Genomic DNA, 22,916 nt, shown 5'->3' with positions numbered 1-22,916 from the left:
GTGGATATAACATATCTGTATAATTGGAAACAAGTTCCAAGTTCATTTATTATCTCTGCATGTGAGATGATTTGTATATCACATGAAAGGCAAGAGGAATAAACTGACAGAAATGAAGGTAAATCCATCTTTTGATCCAGTTAAGACTGCAAAGGATTATCGAAACATCACAAGTTAAACATGTTTATGAGAAAGCAAAAACAAACTTCAAGTGAAGTTCCACTACGAGTCTCCTATGGCTTTATGTAGGCATAAAGCAGAGACCTCAATGCTGGGAAAACAGCCACAATTACAAACCTCTGTGGCAGATCTCACATTTTGAGATGCTGATACACAAAGCATATTTGACTTAAAACAAGCCACAAGGTACACTATTAATTATAGTAAAGTATCAGTTATTTTTAGAAAACAGAGCTGCAGACAGTAACCTGAGGCAGATTTTGTTGAAGAGTTTAAATCCAGATACTGTGGGCAAAATAAATTTGAAGACAGTCTTTGTTTTAGCCTATTGTTTTGGACTATAAAGAGTTTCTTACATCAAAGCATCTTTTTTGTTCTTTTAATTTGCAGACACTTAGATGAATTGATTTGTAAGAAGAAATTTTCTAGCTGGCTAAAAGATGAGACATAAGAGAAGTACAGTAAGGGCCTGAATCCAAAACCCATTTTACAAAGACCTACACAAAGTCCATACGGCAGTGAGTGTCATCCATCACCCGGACTTGCAAAGAGAGCAGACAACTGCCAACTACTGATACTCTTGGGAGGGAATAAACACGAGCAAAGCAATTTATTATAATAGGAGCAAAAAAAGCTTTACTTCTAAGCATAATGTCAAGAAATTATTTTAGACAGAAACAAGAAAAGTCTCCAAACTTTTATTTCACAAAGAAGCCAACCTTTTTGTGGCTTAAGACCATTATTAGTCTGGCACTCCGTTCCTCTAGGATCTGGCACTCTTTCCCCCCCACCTGTCTACGCTACCCCTTTACTGACCCACTGATACAACAAAACTTATTGGGGACAGCACACAGGGCATTCGCTACCACCAGAACATCTTCTCATCTGATCCTCCCCCTCCAGGAATGCCAGGTCAAACTCCCTTGCATACCTGAAGACTTGGTCCACTCTGACAACACTTGCCAGGAGGCTGGTTCCTCCCCCGGTCCGGCAGAGTCCCCCATAGTGTGCAGTCCGCTCCATTCATTAGAACCTTATTAACTTCCGTGGGCTTTTCTTTTTTGCGTTTGAACTTGGGAAGCTTCCTGATGCCCCCTCAGACTCAAAAATGCCATGTTATTATAGGGATACATGCAATGAAATGCAGAACACCCCATGATTAGAGCATGAGCCAAATCATTGGGATCTTACACTGACTTTTCTTATTTCTTTACCTCAGTTTTGTCACAGGTAAATGGGATCCCTACTTCACAAGTCGGTGATGAAGATTAAAGTGATTTGTTACACATTAAGTGGACTGATACAACTAAAACAACAGAATCTAGCAAACAGTAAGTTCTGCACCAAGTGTAGCTATTACTAACATCACTATCACTGTCATTCCTCACAGCATCCAGCAATGCCGTTTATATACAAGAGCTCAGAGAGTACTTTGAATGCATAATTCATATTCAAATAACTGCTACAGGTCCTTCACTGCTATTGGTCTCCACATCTCCAGCTCTTGTGTGTCAACCCATGACTACACAAGGTTATAAATTATGGAAACCAAATAACCTCTTACCCATTAACAGGATACTACAGTACAGTCAAGTAAACTTAATAACTAACTGATCTACTGCAAAGATACAATATTACTTTCAAATAACATTGGCTTATATTAATTCTCAGAGGATAAGGAAACCTATTTGGGTTGCCAGGAATGGGACTGATTAAAACCTTAAGCAAGATTTCCAAAAGACTATTTATGAAAATACAATAAAAACAAAAGGCTTATATTTTAGTAATACCTTTATCAGTAACCATGCCTATCTCACATAAGCTTTAGTTCATTACTATTTGCAGATCTTACGCAGAGATGGAGTTGATAATTAAGTTCTGTCAAAGATGGTCAAACCTAACACTAGGAACTGAAATTTCCCAAGCCTAGGTCTTCTGGTTTATCGTGGTCAACAAAGGGGTGTAACAGTTCAGAGAAAACAGTCTGTCTTGTTTTCCAGTTTAATGACTGATGAGCAACACTGTGACACTGGAACACTACTGCTCATTCACGCTGCTTCCTGTCTGAAGAAATCCTTACCAGAAAGGGGATGATGGGAACCCAGGAAAAAGGGGAGCTTATGAACACAGTAAGAAGAGAATTAAAAATAATAACTTTGAGTGGTAAGATTATGAGAAATTTTTATTTTTTAAGCTTTAGTTACTTCTCCAAACGTTCTAAAGTAATACATATATATACATATATACAGAAATTTTATGGAGAGCAACTCTAAGAGAAAGCCAACATGATCTCCATGTAGCTCTTCTCAAAATTTAGCAAAAGAAAGCTTTTACTAAAAACAAGATACTATGGGATATACAATGTTTCAACTGTCCAGAGCTTAAAGTAATGCCTAGCACATACAATGCAACCAATGTAAATATTTGTTGAATATAGTAACACTTTAAAAATCTAATGGAATTTAATACTACAAAAAGTGTTATCAGAATACAAACTCTATTTAAATACAACATGCTAAATATGCTCAGGAAAATCATGATTTCCTTATTTTTACTTCATAAATAGAAGTTTGGGTTAAACCGTACGAGTTCATAATATCATGCATTAATTCAAGATAATGTGGCTCATAAATGAAGTCATCTAGCTATGAGATTTTTTTCTTGAGGTGCACTTTTTTTTCTCAAACAATTGCCAACCTATTTTTAGAATAATCAATTTAAGAAAAACAAAAGAAGGGCAGTTTAATTAACATGTATTCAGTTTTAGGGCGACCGAGGAAGTGTCTGCCAAAGATTTACATCAGTGTTGGGTGCTTTTTCGGTTCACAAACTATTCATGGGTATTTTTTTATGCGAAAAACAACCCTAAATGTTTTTATCATATCAATTTTTACAAAACACCTGTGCATATTAATTAATCACCTGAAACGCATGTTAAATGCACGCATATTAATATGAAAATTCTTTATTGCCATTTTAAAGTGATCTAAAACGCAGGGAGAGCTTTTTAAATTTACTTTGTGGCTAAAAGCTGCGTGGTAATTGGCAGCAGCTGAAATACAATGGCACACCGACGCTGGATTTCTCTGTGCAAACTGAAGGAAATACCTTTAAGCTTTCTCAAGGAAGAAAAACATTATTATTCAGGTGCCAGCCAACACGGCTGCAGCGAGCCGTGAAGGCGGATGGAACCGAGGATCCTCACGCGGGGGATGGGGTCGGGGCCCGACGCGACCCGGGGCGGCGCCCACCGGCGCGGAGCAACAGCCGCCGGCTCCGGGCCCCGCGAGGGCGGCCGGGCCCAACCCGCGCCGGGGGCGGCCCGCAGCGGAGGGCCGGGCCAACCGGGCCCGCGGAGACCAGGGAACGCCGGCCGCGGGCACAGCGACAGGGCCCGGCGCGGGGGCGCGTTACCTCGTCTATGCAGCTCCCTCAAGGGGAGACAGTCTCCTCCCCCGTCATAAGGCGAATAGGGATCGGTGGAGGCGTCCATGGCTGGGATTTTTAAAAATAAGAAAAAGAAAAGCTGGCTAACGGGCGGCACCTGCTCCACGCCTGCCTCAGCAGGCGCGGCAGAGGCCGTACTCGACGAGGGTCAGGGCCGCGCGTCGTCCACCCGGACGCGCTCAGTCGCCAGGCTCATCACGGCGCGTGACGTCACCGGGGGAGACGGCGCAGCCCGGTTGCCAGTGGCTACGGCGTGGCCACGCCCAGGGGCGGGGCCGCGCGCCCAGGTCCCGCCGCGTGCGACGGTGACTCAGCTCCAAGGGGACGGACAGAACCGGTCGGACAGTTCCGAAGTGCTCACAATATAGCTTCTAGAACCGCGGCCGGCACTCCAGGAGGACAATAGAAACATTATTTCTTTCTGATTTTAAGAAAGAGAAAGGACCAAAGCATTTAATCAGAGATGTGGAGAGAGAATTCTGTATGTAGACAATGCTCCTTTTCATTTCCGATGTAGAAAAAGGGGAGCACGTCTAATAAGATTGTCCTTTAATAAGATAAATGCCCTGGTTTGTATACAGTAATGTCATGTGAGTCATCAGGATCGAGAACTGGAACATACCAAAGGCTTCAAGAGACTTGGTTTGAAAAGTTCGTTCCCATTTATCTAAAATGTACTGCAGACTTCTCGTGGATTTAAACTTTAGTAACTAAACAGCTGGAATAGTGTTTTCTCTCACTGATCCCCTTCAGCAGCCTCTTTTCCTTCAAGGAACTAGCTAGTACGACATTATAGCTTTTAAGTAAAACGACACTTATCAACATACTAAGTTAGCTATTGTTTGTGAAACTATGTAAGAAAAAGATTTACTAGGTAGGAGATTTTCCTATCCTATTTTCCTACATTTGTTTCCTACCTCACAGAAATTTTGTGCTTTAACAAAAAGGCTTTTAGTAAAATGTGTATCAAAGTATACTCCAATTGTCTCTTTGCTAGAAATTTCTATGAAATTCAAAAATAACTTTTTGTTTCAAACTATCATTCCAAAAAGCCCCCTGATGCTGATTTAAAATGAGTTCACATTTTTTACAGCTGTGTCTGAGGTGATCATTTTAAACCAGGAGAGTCTCTTAATCGAGCTGTAGGGCTGCAGTGCCACTAAATAAAAACGTGCTATTCATTAGAAGCAATTCCCTAAGACTCCACAGGCTTGGTAAAATTTGTTCTTCTAAGCACTGAATGAGCCATCCTCTAAGGTCCATAACAATTCAAGGCATTTATGTAAGAACTGGGGGCAAGGGAAGGCGTGAGAGGACTCAGACGGCAGTAAGGAGGAAAATGCCACTGTATTTGACTAGTACCTTTTAGATATTTGGAGTCGTTTAATTAGGTTACATAAAGTTTTTATATTTCAAAAAGTTTGAACCTCAGAAAGACAGACCCTCTTATAAAATCCAAGCTGGGATTTGGGGAAAAGGGTCCTAGGAAAGGAATATAGACTAAAATTGCTGTCACAGGGATATTCTATCTAATTCTGGGTCAGGCCATTAACATTAATGATAAAATTGTAGGTGATTTTTCTGTTTTCTGTATTTTTCTAATTTTCTTGGAAATAATGGTTTTAAACAAAGAAAGCTTTGACAAAGAGCTAAGTTTACTAAATTAACGATGTAAATCTGGCCCTTTGGTATGTAAATTCTATTACAAGACAAAAAAATAGACATGGTATTTAAAAGATAATTTAGCTTTTATGAAACTATTTACACTCTTCCATGCCTGTTTATAAAGTGAATGTCTACTCCATGGTCCCCGGTATTGTAGGCACTCTTGTTTTTCCTGGTTTACAGCATGGTCATAAAGGAAAAATGAAAATGACAGCTAAATGACAATAACTAGGAAGGGAAGAATACCTTCCCTATAAAATATACTGACAATGTTGCATTAAGTAATGGTTTTACAGGATAAGTCAAATGTTTGAATTATTTTTAGTTAACAGAAGTTGTGTACATGTAAATGTGTACATATAACGTGTAATACATAAGTTATGTTTTTACAGAGTTAAGTTTAGAAGACACACCAAACTCAACAACTGTTATCACTCAGGAAGGAATGAGATGGAAGGAAGTGTGGGACAGGCTAGTTTTTACTTTAAATAGCTCCACAGAATTTTAAACTTTTAAACAAGTATATTACTTATTTAGTTTTTAGATAAATGTATTACTTTTGCAATAACTTGAAAATTTTTTAAGTTTTAAAAGTAAACAATCTCTTATGCTCTTAGGGCCTGTGGCTTCCACTTTCTCTTGAAGTAAAAGAATTACTACTCAGGCTGAAGTGTTTTCCATTTACACTTTTGAAAATTGGAAGGTGTAGCAAAAGAGGACTTTGACACAGTTTAGGTATTACCAGATTAATAAACTAAATCGCAATTAGAGTGGGGCTGAGTGGAAAGAGAACAAAAGACAAATTCAAGAACTCCTGGGCACACAGATGGGGGAAGGGTACGCTGAGGATGGAACCTCTAAAGAACAGAAACACTAAAGTGGGAGCACAAAAAAGGCCTTAAAAGATTTAAAGGGGGAAGATACTTCTACTTCCTAAAGCACCCTGAATGCTAATCTCAGTTTTATGTGGGGTTCTGAATAAATCACAGCCTCTCTGAGGTGTCAGCCAGGAGGCAGAATAGATGACTATAGTATTATAACAGTATAACTGTACCTATATAGCTAAACAGACAATATGTATAATGACTATGGTATTAAAACATTCAAACATCAGCCCCTCGTAACACACAGGATCCAAGAAATCTACAACATAATGAAGTATTTTTTTTAAATGATGTATATAGCATTAGATCTAATTTAACCAATTCATAGGAAATAAAAGAAACAGAAATGTTAACTGACAGCTCAGGAAACACAATCAGTAAAATGCAAACTAGGAAACAAATAAATAGTAAGAAAAAAAGGGCAAAGGGTAAGGGGGTGTATTACAGAATTAAAGTAAAAAAAAGACTTAGAAGACAATTCAATGTACAGTTTTGGGGAAATGTGAAATAAACAAGATACCTGATTTTAAGAAATTATTTGTATTTTAGATGTAACAGTCTTTATAAGAATTATCTTTTAGAGATACATAATTACATATATATATATACACATACATATATACAAAGAAAAAAGAGGTGCACAGAAGTTAAAATGGTAAAAATGGATTTTATTCACACTATTTCAATAGGGGAAAAGAGACTTCCATATAGACTTGGCTCAATTCCCTATACAACAAGGAAAAGTGGGAATTTACAGCCAAGGAGCAGGGTAGGTGGGGTCAGTGGATGGAAAATTACTGAGAGGAAACATCTGGGGGAAGATGGGACTCTGGCTAAACAGACATAACAGGATTCTTGCTGAAGGCAGGACAGGGTGACCAGATATCATCTGGAAGATGGTGAAGAACTAACGAGACTGTGGGAGGCTGTGGGCAATAAGGGTGTAGGCTTCTGGCTAAACCAATTTGACAGGACTCCTGCCCAAACTGAACAAAACAAAAATGGACACGCAAGTGCAAAGATGAGACCTAGTTGTGAGGAGAATTCAGAGGAGCCTGACTGAAGTTTGATCAAGTAGTGACTCTTTGATCAGTGTGTCTATTTATCTAAAATGATACAACGTTTCATATTTATTTTAAAATAATTAGGAAAAGGGAGTAGATATGAAACAAAAATGGCTGTGAGCTGACAATTATTTAAGCTAAATGGAGAACCAGAAGGTATACAATACACTCCCCTGTATTTCCAAATATTTTAAATTTTCTATAAAAAATTATTTTTAAAGAAATACTTAAGTAAAATCACCTGTATTAGATAAACATTAACAAAAAATATATCCTTTATTCCTCAAACTAAATACATTACTAAATAGAAGTGTCAGATTAAGTGCAGTTAACGATCCATTAAATATAGCTGCTTTATATTTATGTTTAGATATACTATATATGGCATTAAAGTTTAACTTGTGTTTTCAGTTCTCTCTAACCAAAAGAATCAGAAAGAAAAGCAAAGCTTTCTACGTGGACAATCAGTTCAAGCTACAGTTAGCTGCAAAGTCATGCAACACAAAAGAAAGAAAATGTGGGAATTTTTAATTAGAAATGACAAACCAGAAAATAAGCCGAAAAGCAGAATGGTTTTGCAACACTCATACCTCACAGACACAAGACATTTTAGCTGTCAGCATGGTTGTCTGATCACCCAAATTATGTATCATAAAATTAAAAACAAGAAGAGTTTCATAAACATTACACAGTCATCACCTTTTCAAAACCAGAACCAAAAATGGCCAATATTTTTAATGCCTAAGCAATTTCTTTTCAAGGAATTGTCAAATATACTAATGCATGAACACAAGCTGGTCCAAGGACTGAGTGAAAAACTATTTTAAGAGTTCTGAATTTTAGAAATATTGAAATGCAAATATACCAAATTTACATCAAGTATAAATGCACTAAAGGCTCCAATTAAAACATAAACACTACCTAACTGGATTTTAAATATTCAACTATGTGATGGCAAGATTTCCAACTAAAACACATAGATGCAGAAAGGCTGAAAGTAAAAAAGGATTTTAAAAAATGAACATGCAAACTCTAATCTATAGAAAATTGGGGAGATATACAGATATCAAAAGAACAGAAGTATGATTAGAAATAAGGAGACTCACTTCAAAACAGAAGTGGTTCTGTTCACTAGGAAGACACAAACTAATATAGGGAAATAATTAATAGGATGACAGGGAGTATGTAAGTCTACAAATAAAGTGATACATTTTAATGGATCACTATCAATACTTGTAAGAAACAAGCAAGGACAAAAACCAGTAAGGAAATGAAAGATTTCAACAGAAGATTAGCAACTTTACCTAATGGTAGTAAGAGAACACGGCTAACCAAAAACTTGCTATTATGTGCTATTCTAGAGCATATGTGGAACATTTACAAAAATAGACATTTTCTTGGGCCATTACGCAGGTCTCAAAAATTTCAACACATTTTTATTACATAATGTATATTCTCAGATAACAGTGCAATAATGTTACAAGTCAATTTAAGATCTAACCAAAAATTCCCCATGTTTGAAAATTATGAACTACATTTTTACATAACCTATAGGTCAAAATAGATATCATTGTATAAATTAGAAATGATTTTTAATTATTGATAATGATAATAAAGGCTTATGGCATGGAGACAAAAACAGTATCTGGACGGAAATTTAAAGATTTTAAATGTATTTACCTGAAAAGAGACTTAAAATTAAGCTAACCAGCCATTCATTTCACGAAGTTAAAAAAAAAAAAAATACAGCTAAGAAAACCCTAAGAAAGTACAAGGAAATAAGATAGAAGTTAATGAACCAGAAAACACATCCATACTAGAAAAAACAAGAAAGGCAAAACTAGTTCACTGAAAAAACTAACGACTGATAGAACTACATTAATCTACATGATTAATAATAAGGAAAGGGAAGGAAGAGAGGGAGAAGAAAAAGAAATATGAGGCCACAATCAACCATTATCAGGACAAAAGAGGAGACAAAACTACAGAACCTACAGTAAGATTAAAACAATTGTATACCAGTAAAATTTTTAAGTAGAAAGGGCAAATTTTGAGAAAAATACAACTTAATAAATCTATCTAAAAAGAAATAAAAAATCAGAATGCTATAACCATTAAAGAAATTGAAAGATAATTTAAAACCTTCCTACAGAGAGAATTCTAAGCCTAGAATTTCATTAGCAAACTCTACCAAAATTTATGGAAGAAACAATAATGCAAGCCTTATATAAGCCCTTTGAGAGACTAGAAAAGGAAGGCATCATTGACTCACTTGATGAGGGAAGTATAACCCTGACACCAAAACTAATGAGAATAGTATGACAAAAGAAAACAACCTCAGTTATAAATACAGATGCAAAAAAAATACAGACACAAAACATTAGTAAACCAAAACCAGCAATTTACAAAAATAATAATATATTAATGCATCAATGATCAAATTGTGTTTATACAAGGAAATATCTGTAAATCAATTAATGTTTATTAACAGAAAAAAGGAGATATAAATCAGATGATTGTCTCAAAAGATGGAGGGGAAACTATAAATTAAATACCCATGCATGATTTTAAATAGTATGTTCTTAAATCAATGAGGAATAAATGTGAGTCTCCTTTATCTGATAAAAGGTAGCACAGGAAGTCCTGATTAAACTTTATACCTAACCTTTGAGGTGAACACTTCGCAGTGAAACTTCAGGTTCAGAACAAGACAAAAGACACTTGCAATCACCATTTCCATTCAACAGTTTACTAGAATTCCTGATCAGTGCAGTAAAGCCACAGGGGATTGGGTAAAGGAAAGCTACAAAGATTAGAGAGAAACAAAATTGTCATTATTTGCTAACAATATGGTTACATTTTTAAAAGACATCACAAATCACCAAAACAAGGAAGAGTTAAGCAAGGCTGATGCATTTTTAAAAATCAATATTCAAAAACTGAATTTCAAAATATACCAAAAGACAGAATATTAACTTTAAAATAAAAATAACATCAAATAGCAATACACTAGAAAAATACACAGGAATGAATGTAACAAAGAATGAAGGCAAAAGTCAATACTAAAGACTAAAACTTTACTGGAAAACATTAAAAAAGACCCAGATAGAGAAAAGTATACCATGTTCATGAACTGAAAGATTCAAACTGATCTATGGCTTCAATTAAACACCATAAAAAATGCAACAGGCTTTTTAACTGACAAACTACACTAAAATGTACATGGAAATAAAACAGCCCAGGAATATTCAAGACACTCTTTCAGATAAGGTGAGAAGACTTGCTTTACAAGATACTGAGACTGTTTATAAAGTTAAAGTGATTAAAGCAGGGTACTTTTGGCACAATACTAGAAAAATAAACCAATAGTACAGACAGGAAGTCTAAAATCAGACCCTCTTATATATAAGCCTTGCTATATTAGAGGAGGCACTATAGAAAAGTGGGTAAAAATATGGTTTACTTAGTAACTAGCATTGGGACAACTGGTTATAAGGGAAAAAATTTAATACACCCTAATCCATACACATAAATGCACACAAACACAAAAATCTTCAGATGATTATAGACCAAAATGTGAAAGGCAAATAAAAATCTTACAAAATAATGTAGGAAAACACATTCATGACCTCAGGGTAGGGACGTTTTTCATAATCAAAACATAAAAAAGCATAAGCCATACAGCAAAAGATTATTACATAGGATCACATTATGATTAAGAACATTTTTTCATCATTTGTCCATTAGGATAATGCTACAGAATGATTGTATCCCACCAAAGTTTATATGTTGAAGGCCAATCTCCTATGTGATGGTATCTGGGGGAAAAGGGTTACTTTTTGGTAGGTGCTTAGGTAATTCATCTCTCATGAATGGGGTTAGAGTCCTCATAAAAGAGGCTTCAGAGAGCTCCCCACAGGACAAAGCAAAAAGACAGCAGACTATGAACCAGAAGCAGCACTCCCCTCACCAGAGACTGACTTTGCCAGGGCCTTGATCTTAGACTTCCCAGCTTCCAGAACTGTTAGAAATAAGCATTTGTTGTTTAAGCCACCCAGCTCTATTTTTGTTACAGCAGCCCAGACTAAGACAGAGATTAAAACACTATCCATAGGATAAGATATTTTCAACACATATAACAAACAAAATGCTTGTATATAGAAAATAAAGAACTTTCACGTATCTATATGATAGACACGTCAACAGGAAAATGAGCAAATGACTTTAATAAGTACTTTAAAAATTTGTTCAAACAGTTCATTAGCATTAAAAGCTGCTCCCCAACTTCAAGCTCTACTACAAAGCCACAGTAATCGAGACAATTTGATACTGGCACAAGAACAGAGCCACAGACCAGTGGAACAGAATAGAGACTCCAAACACTAACCCAAACATATATGGTCAATTAATATTCGATAAAGGAGCCATGGACACACAATGGGAAAATGACAGTCTCTTCAACAGATGGTGCTGGCAAAACTGGACGGCTACATGTAAGAGAATGAAACTGGATCACTGTCTAACCCCATACACAAAAGTAAATTCGAAATGGATCAAAGACTTGAATGTAAGTCATGAAACCATAAAACTCTTAGAAAAAAAACATAGGCAAAAATCTCTTAGACATAAACATGAGTGACTTCTTCATGAACATTATCTCCCCGGGCAAGGGAAACAAAAGCAAAAATGAACAAGTGGGACTATATCAAGCTGAAAAGCTTCTGTACAGCAAAGGACACCATCAATAGAACAAAAAGGTATCCTACAGTATATACTCATAAATGACAGATCCGATAAAGGGCTGACAACCAAAATATATAAAGAGCTCATGTACCTCAACAAACAAAAAGCAAATAATCCAATTAAAAAATGGGCAGAGGAGCTGAATAGACAGTTCTCTAAAGAATAAATTCAGATGGCCAACAGACACATGAAAAGATGCTCCACATCGCTAATCATCAGAGAAATGCAAATTAAAACCACAATGGGAAATCACCTCACACCAGTAAGGATCGCCACCATCCAAAAGACAAACAACAAGAAATGTTGGCGAGGATGTGGAGAAAGGGGAACCCTCCTACACTGCTGGTGGGAATGTAAATTAGTTCAACCATTGTGGAAAGCAGTATGGAGATTCCTCAAAATGCTCACAATAGAGATACCATTTGACCCAGGAATTCCACTTCTAGGAATTTACCCTAAGAATGCAGCAGCCCAGTTTGAAAAAGACAGATGCACCCCTATGTTTATCGCAGCACTCTTTACCATAGCCAAGAAATGGAAGCAACCTAAGTGTCCATCAGTAGATGAATGTATAAAGAAGATGTGGTACATATACACAATGGAATATTACTCAGCTATAAGAAAAAAACAGATCCTACCATTTGCAACAACATGGATGGAGCTAGAGGGTATTATGCTCAGTGAAATAAGCCAGGTGGAGAGAGACAAGTACCAAATGATTTCACTCATATGTGGAGTATAAGAACAAAGAAAAACTGAAGGAACAAAACAGTAGCATAATCACAGAACCCAAGAATGGACTAACGGTTACCAAAGGGAAAGGGACTGGGGAGGATGGGTGGGAAGGGAGGGATTAAGGGCAGGCAAAAAGAAAGCGGGCATTATGATTAGCATGTGTAATGTTGCGGGGGAGGGGGCACGGGGAGGGCTGTACAACACAAGAGAAGACAAGTAGGGATTCGACAGCATCTTACTACGCTGATGGACAGTGACTGTAATGGGGTTTGTTGGGGGGACTTGGTGAAGGGACTAGAATGTTCTTCAAGTAATTGTAGATTAATGATACCAAAATAAAATAAAAATAAAAAATAAAGTAAATGTGAAATCTCAAAAAAAAAAGAATGTATAGCTAACAAGGTATTGTAGGGAATAGAAAGGGAGAAAAAAGAACAGCTGTGACGAATGGAAAACAAACAGAAATATAGTAGATTTGAACCCAAATATATCAATGATTACATTAAATATAAATGGATTACACATCAATGTAAGATCAATGGGAAAAACAAAACTCACATACATGCTGGGCTCTGGCAGAAGGACAGAGAACTAGTTCAGTGTAACAGAGTAGAGGGCCACAAACAGACCCAAAGAAATACACCCACTTGTTGTTGATGCCATGCAGGCTGGAGAAGGGAGGCTTTTCAATAAATGGTACTGGGTCAGCTTGTTATCCTCATGGGAAAAAAGTGAAAGTGTACCCTTAACTCCCATCACATAGAAAAATTAGTTGCTTTATAAATCTAATTAATCAATAAGTTGAATTATAAATTTGAATGTGAAAGAGACAAAAAAATAAAACTTCTTGGAGAAAACAATATTTTCATAACCTGAGGAATGGTAAGATACCTTAAACACAACACAAAAGGCACAAAGAATAAAGGAAAAGACTGACTGGATTTCATTAGAATTGATGACATCTTTTGATGAAGATTACATTGAGAATGAAAAGACATACCACCAAGTGAGAAAAGATATTTGCAATACATATATCTGACAGAGGACTCATAAACAGAATGGAGGAAGAACTCATAAAAACAGGCAAAAAGACTCAACAGGCACTTCAAAGGAGGCAATCGATAAAGCCAATAAATATACAAAAAAAAGCATTCAATCTCATAAGCCATCAGACAACCATAAATTAAAGCCAGAATGTAAGACTACTGTACCCACACTAAAATAGCCAAAAATTTAAAAACTGTTATTATGAAGTATTGGTGAAGATATGGAGCAACCAGAACTCTCACTGGTAGAATACTGCTGGTAGGCTGTACATTCTACAATCACCTTGAAACTATCCTTGACAGTATCTGGTGGCCCTGAGATCTAAGTATAGTGCCACCTAAGTCATCTAAGAGCTCCATGCCGAAGTATAAATCCCACAGAACTGTGCACACAGTGTGCACTAAAATACATGTACATGAACATGCACAGCAGCATTAATAGTCAAAATCTGAAAGAAAAAAGATAAATATCCAACAACAATGTATGATGGATAAAATAAACTGCAGCATATTTACATAATGGGATAGTATGTAGCAATGAAAATACATTAAATGTTGCTATTTTCAACATAGATGAATCTCAAAATATAAGCAGATGACACCAGACACAAGAGTACACAGTTGACCCTTGAACAACATGAATTTGAATTGCATGGGTCCACTTATACATGGATTTTTTTTCAATAAATATATTGGAAAATTTTTCGCAGATTTGCAACTATTTGAAAAACATTTTCTTTTCTCTGGCTTACTATACTGTAAGAATACAGTATATGACACGTACAAAATACATGTTAATCAACTGTTTATGTTTCGGTAAGGTTTCCAGTCAACAGCAGGCTATCAGTAGTTAAGTTTCTGGAGTCAAAAGCTATAGGCAGATTTTCGACTACATGGAGGTCGGCGTCCCTAACCTCCACATTGTTCAAGGTTCAGCTGTATATGGTATAACTCCACTTATATAAAGTTTAAATACTTGCAAAACTAATCTGTGGTGATAGAAATCAAAATAATAGTTACCTCTGACTCTGGAAGGGGACGAAAGAAGGATTCTGGGGGAACTAGTCATGTTTTATTCCCTGATTGAGTAGTTACAGGAGTGTGTTCATTTTGTAGAAATTCACCAGTTTCCACACTTATGATTTGATGATTGTTGCAATGGCTAATTTTATGTGCCAACTTGACTGGGCTAAGGGATACTCAGAGAACTGGGAAAACGTGATTCCTGTGTGTTTGCGAAGGTCCTTCCAGAAGAGATTAACATCGATGTGGTAGACTGAAAAAAGAAGGTGTCCTTACGAGTCCAAGGACTATTATCCAATCAGCTAAGGATCTGAATAGAACAAAATGGCAGAGAAAGGTGACTCTGCTCTCTGCTTGAACTGAGATGTCTATTTCCTGACCTTGGACATCAGTGCTCCTGGATCTGAGGCCTTGAGACTGAGACTGGGACCTATGCCACCAGCTCCCTACATCTTCAGGCCTTTGGATTTGGACCACCACTACACCACGAGCTTTCCTGGACCTCCAATTTGCAGCTGACAGATTGTGAGCCTTCTCAGCCTCCACACTCATGTATGCTAGTCCCTCATTACTAATCTCTTTCTACATATCCATGTATCTATACACCCCCTACTAGTTTTGTTTTGCTCAGAACTCCAGTTACTTGTATAGCTCTCTGATTATGCATATGCACATTTTAAAGTTTCCTTTGGAGCAGTGAAAGTGGGAACTAGACGGAAGTGGTGGCTGCATGACACTGCGTCTATGCGAAATGCCTCTGAATCACACACTTTTGTGAAGGAAAAAGTGACCACCAACTCAACCTTAGTAAATCAATGTATATACATATTAGTACATATTCATGACTACAAATATTAAGAATTGTAACGCCAAACTTACCAACTGCTGTGTCACCATCTAACAGATTGTCATCCTCAGAAGTCTGAAAGTCCATGATGACACCTGCTCCATCTAAGAGTTCCTCATCACTGCTCGCACTTGTTATACTATTGTAGCTGTTTCTACAGTAGCCTCTACGGAACAGTTGCTCAGACTCCATTTAGCTGTCTGATGACCTGAAGAAAGGGGGAAAACGGTTTTAGCATTTACCAACATATAATAAAATTCACCTAGTTTAACATGACAAAAGGAAACATCTGATCTCCGTATTTTAAAAAAAATACTAAGTTCATCCACTGTAACAACAGTTAACTCTATGATGTTTACTCTTTTGGGATGACTTAGTAATTCTATTCTCACTATACAGCTGTAAAAAAGAATATATTTCTTCAGGGAGTGGTATTAAACAGTATCTAATATCAGTTAAGTTGAAAAAAGTGCAGAGAAGCATTAATAGTATACTGCAATGCATGTACAGGGATTTTTTTCCCCAAAAAAATGGGGACAGAGAAGAGGAAGAAGTACAGAATATAATCACTTATGTATTTACAGCCTATCTCTGGAGGGATTTTAAGAGAAAGTTGCTCCCAGGGAAAAGGAACAATATGACTGAAGTACCAGATCTGAAAGGGAGACTGTCCCTTTTGAATATTTTATCAGATGCAAGTGATAAATAATTCTTAAATACTGTAATTTTTAAAAGTTTAATATTAATTTTGTTCTTTCATCATTTTAAAATTTAAATCTTCAGAGCCCATGACCAAATATCAGCCTTAGAAAATATAAAAGTAACAATTTTTATTTTTTTCAAAGCCGATGCCACCTAAGTTTTTCATTTTCATTGTTCTTACTCCCTGTATTTTAAAAACAGTATTACCCCTAAGTAATTTGATTTTTTTAATACATCAACCTACTTGCTCAGCATCAAAATTAGAGTTCAACATAGGTGTGGTGGACATGAGCAACAGACTTGAAAGGTTCCTGTGAGGGACTTGAAAGCTGTAGTCCTAAGAGCAGTCAAACCAGTAAGTCTTGTAAAACAAGACCTGTTAGATTTAAGTACATACAGAAAACAAAAGACGGATGTAACTAAGTATACTCCAATTCTAGCGCTGGATTCTAATACTGAAGACTTAGAGTGTTTTAAGACAATTTACCATTTGTCACTGAAAAATTTTCTTTCTGCACATAGGAAAAAATCTATAATAATTAAAGTTATTTGTAAAGTTTTCATTCTTCAGAAAAGTAAAATATTATTGATAACTATGTTTAACAGATTTTGATATAAAATTCCTGAATTAAAGACCCCTGTAGAGAAGGTGCAGTTTTGAGAGCTCCTTGAGAGCCTGTCTTTATTCTCAGCATACGGTATAGTGACTGGTACGTGATACATGGATAGTTAAGTGTCCAAATGCCACACTGTCAAGTTATTCAGTTAATGAGGTATAAAAGAGAAATGTATTCAGTTTTTAATAAACAAATCCTCTCTGAAGCAGTATTAATCTGGTCTTGGGAGAATAACTGAAAACTAATACAAAGATTTGCTGCTTTGCAACTTCATTAATGTTTGATGACTACCTCTACCGAAGCCAGCTTAATATACTGAGATTTGATTTTAGCATGTACTAATCAGAGCAACAGTTTTGTATTTAAAGTAAATGTTAAAACAAAACAGTATGAAAATACTGTTCATGTTAAGAACTTTGTGGTGTCCACAGAGGCAATGAAATTAAGTACTGTGGCTCTTGAGTAAATAACCAAAAAGGCTTTTAAAAAAATAAGCATTAACAGATCAAGAATCATTTTTATATTGACATATCAAAGCATGTATGTTAAGATTTTGCAAAGAACACAGACATCCTATTCTTCACTTCTTCATATGATGATACACTAGAAGAGCTTAAATACATGTGATAACACACATTAATGAACATTAGCTACAGACTAAACTGAGAAATCTCACAAAAATAATTAAAACTTTCAGTGTTCTGAACTGAACCAGCAAGTTCCTCCATTTTATATCTATCTAAAAGTCCCTCAAAAAACATTAAGTGGTAATTCACAACTGTTTCAAAATGTTCTAAAGACTTGATTTCACTACCACCTCTGAGCCATGGAGACTCCACACCTTTCTTTATGCCCAGAGCAACCAACTCTACTGCAAACGTTTAATAAACTCAGGTCTGCATGGGCCACTATTTCTATAAATTCAATTAACTTAAAAAGAAAAAGTAAAAACTCCTCTTTCACTAACCCAGAAACCTACAGCGCTATACTGTCTGTTCAACAGTCACCAGCCTTGAAACTATGGCTAGTCCAAACTGAGATGTGCTCTAAAATGAAATACCTACTGCATTTCTAAGACTTAATACAAAAAAAGAACGTCAAATATTTCACAATTAATTTTATATTGATCCCATGTTGAAATAATACTTTAGATGTATATTAGGTTAAATAAAATATATTGTTAAAATTAATCTCACCAATTTTCTTTTTACCTTTCAATGTGGCTGCTGAGAAATTTTAAATTACATTTATGGCTCACATTACCACTGCAAACACTAAGCAATACACCATCAGAACTGGAATGCGGGCGGGGCAGAAACAGGAAGACCCTGGCTATGTGTGGCTAAGGGACCACAGCCTAAGGCAGGCACACGTCACAGCTTCCAAACAAGTTCTACCTCTCTCATTAAGGAGACTGAGTAGGCTGTAGACCACAGCTACGTTTCAAAGTTTCAACCAGCTGGCTGGCTGTCTGTTGAGCTAAACAGAAACACAGGCACAATGTGAGCGAAAAGAAGAAGTGAAAATCCCAAATGTTAGCAACTAGAGAGATGGAAAAAAGTCTCAAGAGCAATGACAGGAGGGAAGTGAAACTCTGACTGACCTAACCATTTGCCTGTAGGGAGTATTGTCATATAAATAATTTAAGAACTATTTATGTGCCAAGATATTAAAGATTAAAATGTGACAATTAATTTAACATAATCACTTATTCATTTACTAATGTTTACAGAATAGCTAATTTCTTTGTAACACAAATTATAAAAAACAGACACGATTTATGATGATTAATAGCATATTTGTAGAAGCCTTACAGCTTTCCGTAAACTTCAGCATAGAGTTGTTACATACTGTACTCAAATGGATGTTGTAATATTTTCCTATAAGTTACAATATATCCATATAATAAAAGACAATACCTAACAATGTCACAGAAGACACAAGAACTACTCTAAGAACTCCGAAAAAAGAACATATCTCACTATAACTATGAAAGCCTTCTTTGGAAGAGACACTCTCAAGTTGGAACCTTAAAAGGTAAATGAGATTTTATGGGAGAAGGGTTAACTGAAACAAAATTACTGGCAAGAATCAAACCGTGGAGCAAGAAGGACACAAAAGTATCTGGAGATGAGTGAGCATACACACAACACAAGCACAGTAAAAGGTTTCACCGTCAATAAGTCTGGGTAATAAAGCATACCCCATCTATAAGTGTAGAGGTAACAGCATAAGATAGGTTCTTGAGAAAACCTGCAGTAACCATTAACTTCATAAATAAAATTTATGAAAAGTTTCTCGAATTTATTGTGACAGGGAATGACCCCTCCAACCCATAATAACATCATGAAACTTAGGTCAGAACATCATAGTAATGAGAAAGACTTTTTCCTGATACAAATTGTGAACACATACAAGATACGACAATAATGAAACCGATTTCCCCAAAAGTAATAGTACTTGATAATTTTGTCCCTTGTTCATCAAGTTAGCTGCATGTCCAAATCGCTGTGCCTTATGTATTTTTCTTAGAACGAGTACCAAGTGGATAACCCCCTAAGGAAGTAGCTGTCTACTCTGAAGAAAATTTCCTAGATTCATAAGAAGTTTTTAAGCCATTAAAAAGTTAAATGCGAAATGATTTTAACAGGGAAAACACACACACACAAATACAAGATTCAGACCATTACAAGGAAGAAAGGTAAACAATAATCCAACAAAAAGATGTTATGAATACTTGCACTGAGACCTAAATAACCTCCATGACTTTACAAGACAGAAACTGTCCAACTACATGTCATAAGGGCAAGAAATGTATTTGTTTAACTTGGTTCCAATCAAAGTTGCAGATACAAGCTCTGCATTTTAGCTTGCAAACGGGCAGTTTCCCCACATGGGTTCATCCTCCATTTTATACTTAACTGAATAACACTTATCTTCAAGAGTCAAAATGAATCATACCTACTATGTTTATACACGAGTGTGCGTATGAAAGAAACACCAAAAAAAAGTTTATTAGAGTGGTAGGATGAAGGTTGTAAAACGATTTTTCAAAGTTTCTGTAATTTTACATTATTTTCATAATTGAAAAATAAGTGAACCTACAGTGCCATATCTTTCATGTCACATCTTCTCTTCTAGCATTTTGACTAGTCCTATCTGCAGTATGGTGAGTGCAGCCACAGAGAGCAACGGCTCTGAAATCACACTGCCAGGCTTCAGCCTCAGTCCTGACACTCTTGAGACCTGGATAGACTGACTGAAAGAAACCCTCTATGCCTGTTTCCACATATGTATAATGGGAAAACAAAATGCTTCACGGTGTTGGTGTGAGAATTGAGATAATCCACAAAAACCACTTAGGAAAGACCGTGAACCATATAATTCATTCAATAAATATTAGCAGTTTTTATAGCCTATTATACATTTTATATCCTTGTTGACAAGTTTGACAAAAAACTTGACAGAAAGTTCTACAAAGCAGAGAGAGTGGCCAAACCCCACAAGATACTGCTCTGATATCTGACTCACTACAGAGATCAAATCTGGCTTCCTGAGAGGTGTTAAGATTATTACCAACATGTCACAACAGGAAACGGAAAGCCTGTCACCAACATGAGCTGGAAAATAGCCAATTCACTAACATAAAACCATAACCTCAGTAAATCTGTCCCCCTGAACTGTATATATCCAAAAACAGGTTAAACATTTACATTCCTAATGAGCTACGTATGACTGAAAACACAGGCTAAAATACAATTTCCAATTAAAGATGTATGCATTCATACTGACTTAAAGTAATCTGACCCGTTTTTCAAACAAAAAATTCAAAGTCTTTGAAGAGTGTACGAGGGAGAAGCAATTTGTGTGGTGCTGCCAACAGCGGCTGTTCGTATTAACTAGAGGTCATAAAAGCATACTAAATTTGAGAACTTATCCGTAGGTCACATGCCCGGTTTTTAGGCCAAACTATGTGACAAGAAAACAGGAGCAGCAGCGCCTTTTAAGATGAAAATCAACAATGTATGAGTTAGCATTTTAACTCCTGTATGTACTCTTGAGATACTGAAGACTCTCAAGTATTTTCTAGTGACTCACAAAGGCACATAACATTGGACAACATCAGTTAAATTATTTCCATACCGACCTCATCACGAAAATAATTTTCTAAATGAGCTCTTTAGGGTGAAGAGCTTTTCTGGAAAGATTCAACAGTCAATGGCACAAGGCACAATGATGCTGCAATATTCAACTGCATGGCTCAAAAAAGTTTAGTATGCAAGAACTGAACTTTCGAATTACCAAAAAAGAAAAAAAAAAGATATGGTTACTGCTGACTCAATTCTTATAAACAAGAATTTTTCTACAGAGGAAACAAGCCTCGGCCTCTAATATGCATAATACATGTGTAATTAACTTCTATGTGCTCCAGTTTTTAAATTAAGCGTATCATACGCAAAATTAATCTCTGAGATTCTAAGGCAGTTTCTGGCTCAAGTTTAAGATCAAAACACAAATGTAACAGACTATGTCTCGATATACACACAAAACTAAAGATAAAAAAACTGAATATTAACTTTAAATGTGGGCAAATTTAGCATAAGTGAATCCCACTGAGTTCGAATTGGTCTTGTCCTAGAGCCCACTCCATTCCATTCAAAGGTCCTACGACAGCTGCTGAGGGCGATCGGTGACACCGTAAACATGTCCGAGGGCGCACTCCTCATCGGGGCGGGTTTATTACCACACAGGTAAATCTGTAAGCGGGCCCAGGATGAGCGCCCTGGCCGCACGGCCGAGCCCAGATCCGTGCATGTGAAGCTCCCGCATCCTTGCTCACAAAATGCAACTCACCTCGTAGCCCAGAGGCATAGTAAAGTCGGGGGCTGCCGCGCGCGCCGCCGCCGGGGTCCACATCTGTGTCCGAGCTCACCCCTGGCTACGAGCGCTCCGACTGAGAGGCCGGGCGCCGCCCGCACGGCCGCGGCTTCAGAGCCCCGGGGCGCCCCCAGCGGCGCCGGACGTGCCGCGGGGCGGACCGGTGTGGTGCGCCCGCGCCCGCGGGAGCGGCATGAAGCTCCGCCCGCTGGCTTCGAGGGCCCCGGCAGCGTCTGCCGGTTAGAAACAACGGTCTCCCTCCTCGCTTCCCCTCTCCGACGCGGCGGCGCACCACACTCGCCGGGCTCCTCACGCGGCCGGCTCCGGGGCGCGGGCGGTCGGGGCCGCGGGCAGGGGCTGCGGGACGGCGCCGCACCGGCAGCCGAGGCAGCGCGAGCCCGACAGGTGCGCCGGCGCGTGACGTCACCACGTTAACGCGAGCAGCCGCTCAGCCCTGGCAGCCCCACCCTCGTCCTCCTGCGCGGGCGGAGCGCGGCGGCGCCTATTGGACGATGCTGGAGCGGTGGGCGGGGCTCTCGGGCTGGGCGGTGCGGCGTAGGGCCTCGGGGGCGGTCGCGGCGGCGCCGCTTGGGCGCTGCGGGAGCGGCGGGCGGGCGGGCCCTGCTCCTGGCGCGGCCCGCGGGGTGGCCGCCTGGGGTGCGGCCTCGGAGGGTGAGCCTCGGCGGAAGCGGCCGCGAGCTTCGTCCCCGCGCGGAGCCGGAGCACTGGCCGCCTCCGCCGCCCAGCCGCGGGCCCACGCACGCGAGGAGAAGCCCGGGGTGCCGGAACGCCGCGTCCCGAGCAGTGCCCGGGGCCTGCCGGGTGGACAGCCGGTAACGGGAGGGTTCCGCACGGCTTGGCTTTGCGTCCCCGCGAACCCCGAGCTGCCGCGGAGCGTGGCGGGGACCTCGGGACTGGGCTGCGGCCCGCCGTTTGCGGGACTCGGGCGAGGGCGCGGGAGGGTGCATGTATCTTTTCAAATCAGGGATTTCGTTTTCTTTGGGTAAATTCCTAGAAGTGGAATTACTGGGTCGTATGGCATTTCTATTTTTAGTTTTTTGAGGAACCTGCATACTGCTTTCCAC

At 38.3% G+C, this 22,916-nt stretch overlaps 1 protein-coding gene across 11 annotated transcripts in view; it reads right to left on the bottom strand.

Annotated features, from left to right (window-relative positions):
• CLCN3 (chloride voltage-gated channel 3) overlaps window positions 1-22,253 on the bottom strand; it is a 73,809-nt gene extending 51,556 nt beyond the window's left edge. For 10 of the 11 annotated variants that reach the window (XR_008997649.1, XR_008997661.1, XR_008997528.1 and 7 more), the window contains exons 1-2: window positions 21,808-22,253; window positions 15,667-15,842 (exon numbers count right to left, since the gene is read on the bottom strand). Coding sequence is in view for 7 of the 11 variants with exons in the window: in XM_036890913.2 (XP_036746808.2) it covers window positions 15,667-15,826 (160 nt within the window). In the remaining 4 variants the exon portion in view is untranslated. Of the gene's footprint in view, window positions 1-3,594; window positions 3,988-15,666; window positions 15,843-21,807 lie in introns of those variants that run through there. The other variant, XM_036890916.2, reaches the window with a different exon arrangement.
• Window positions 22,254-22,916: the final 663 nt, after the last annotated feature.

Source organism: Manis pentadactyla, chromosome 1 (genome assembly GCF_030020395.1).
Source record: "Manis pentadactyla isolate mManPen7 chromosome 1, mManPen7.hap1, whole genome shotgun sequence".
Classification (NCBI taxonomy): domain Eukaryota; kingdom Metazoa; phylum Chordata; class Mammalia; order Pholidota; family Manidae; genus Manis; species Manis pentadactyla.
The sequence above is the reverse complement of the archived record's forward strand: the minus strand, read 5'-3'. Positions and strand labels throughout refer to the sequence as shown.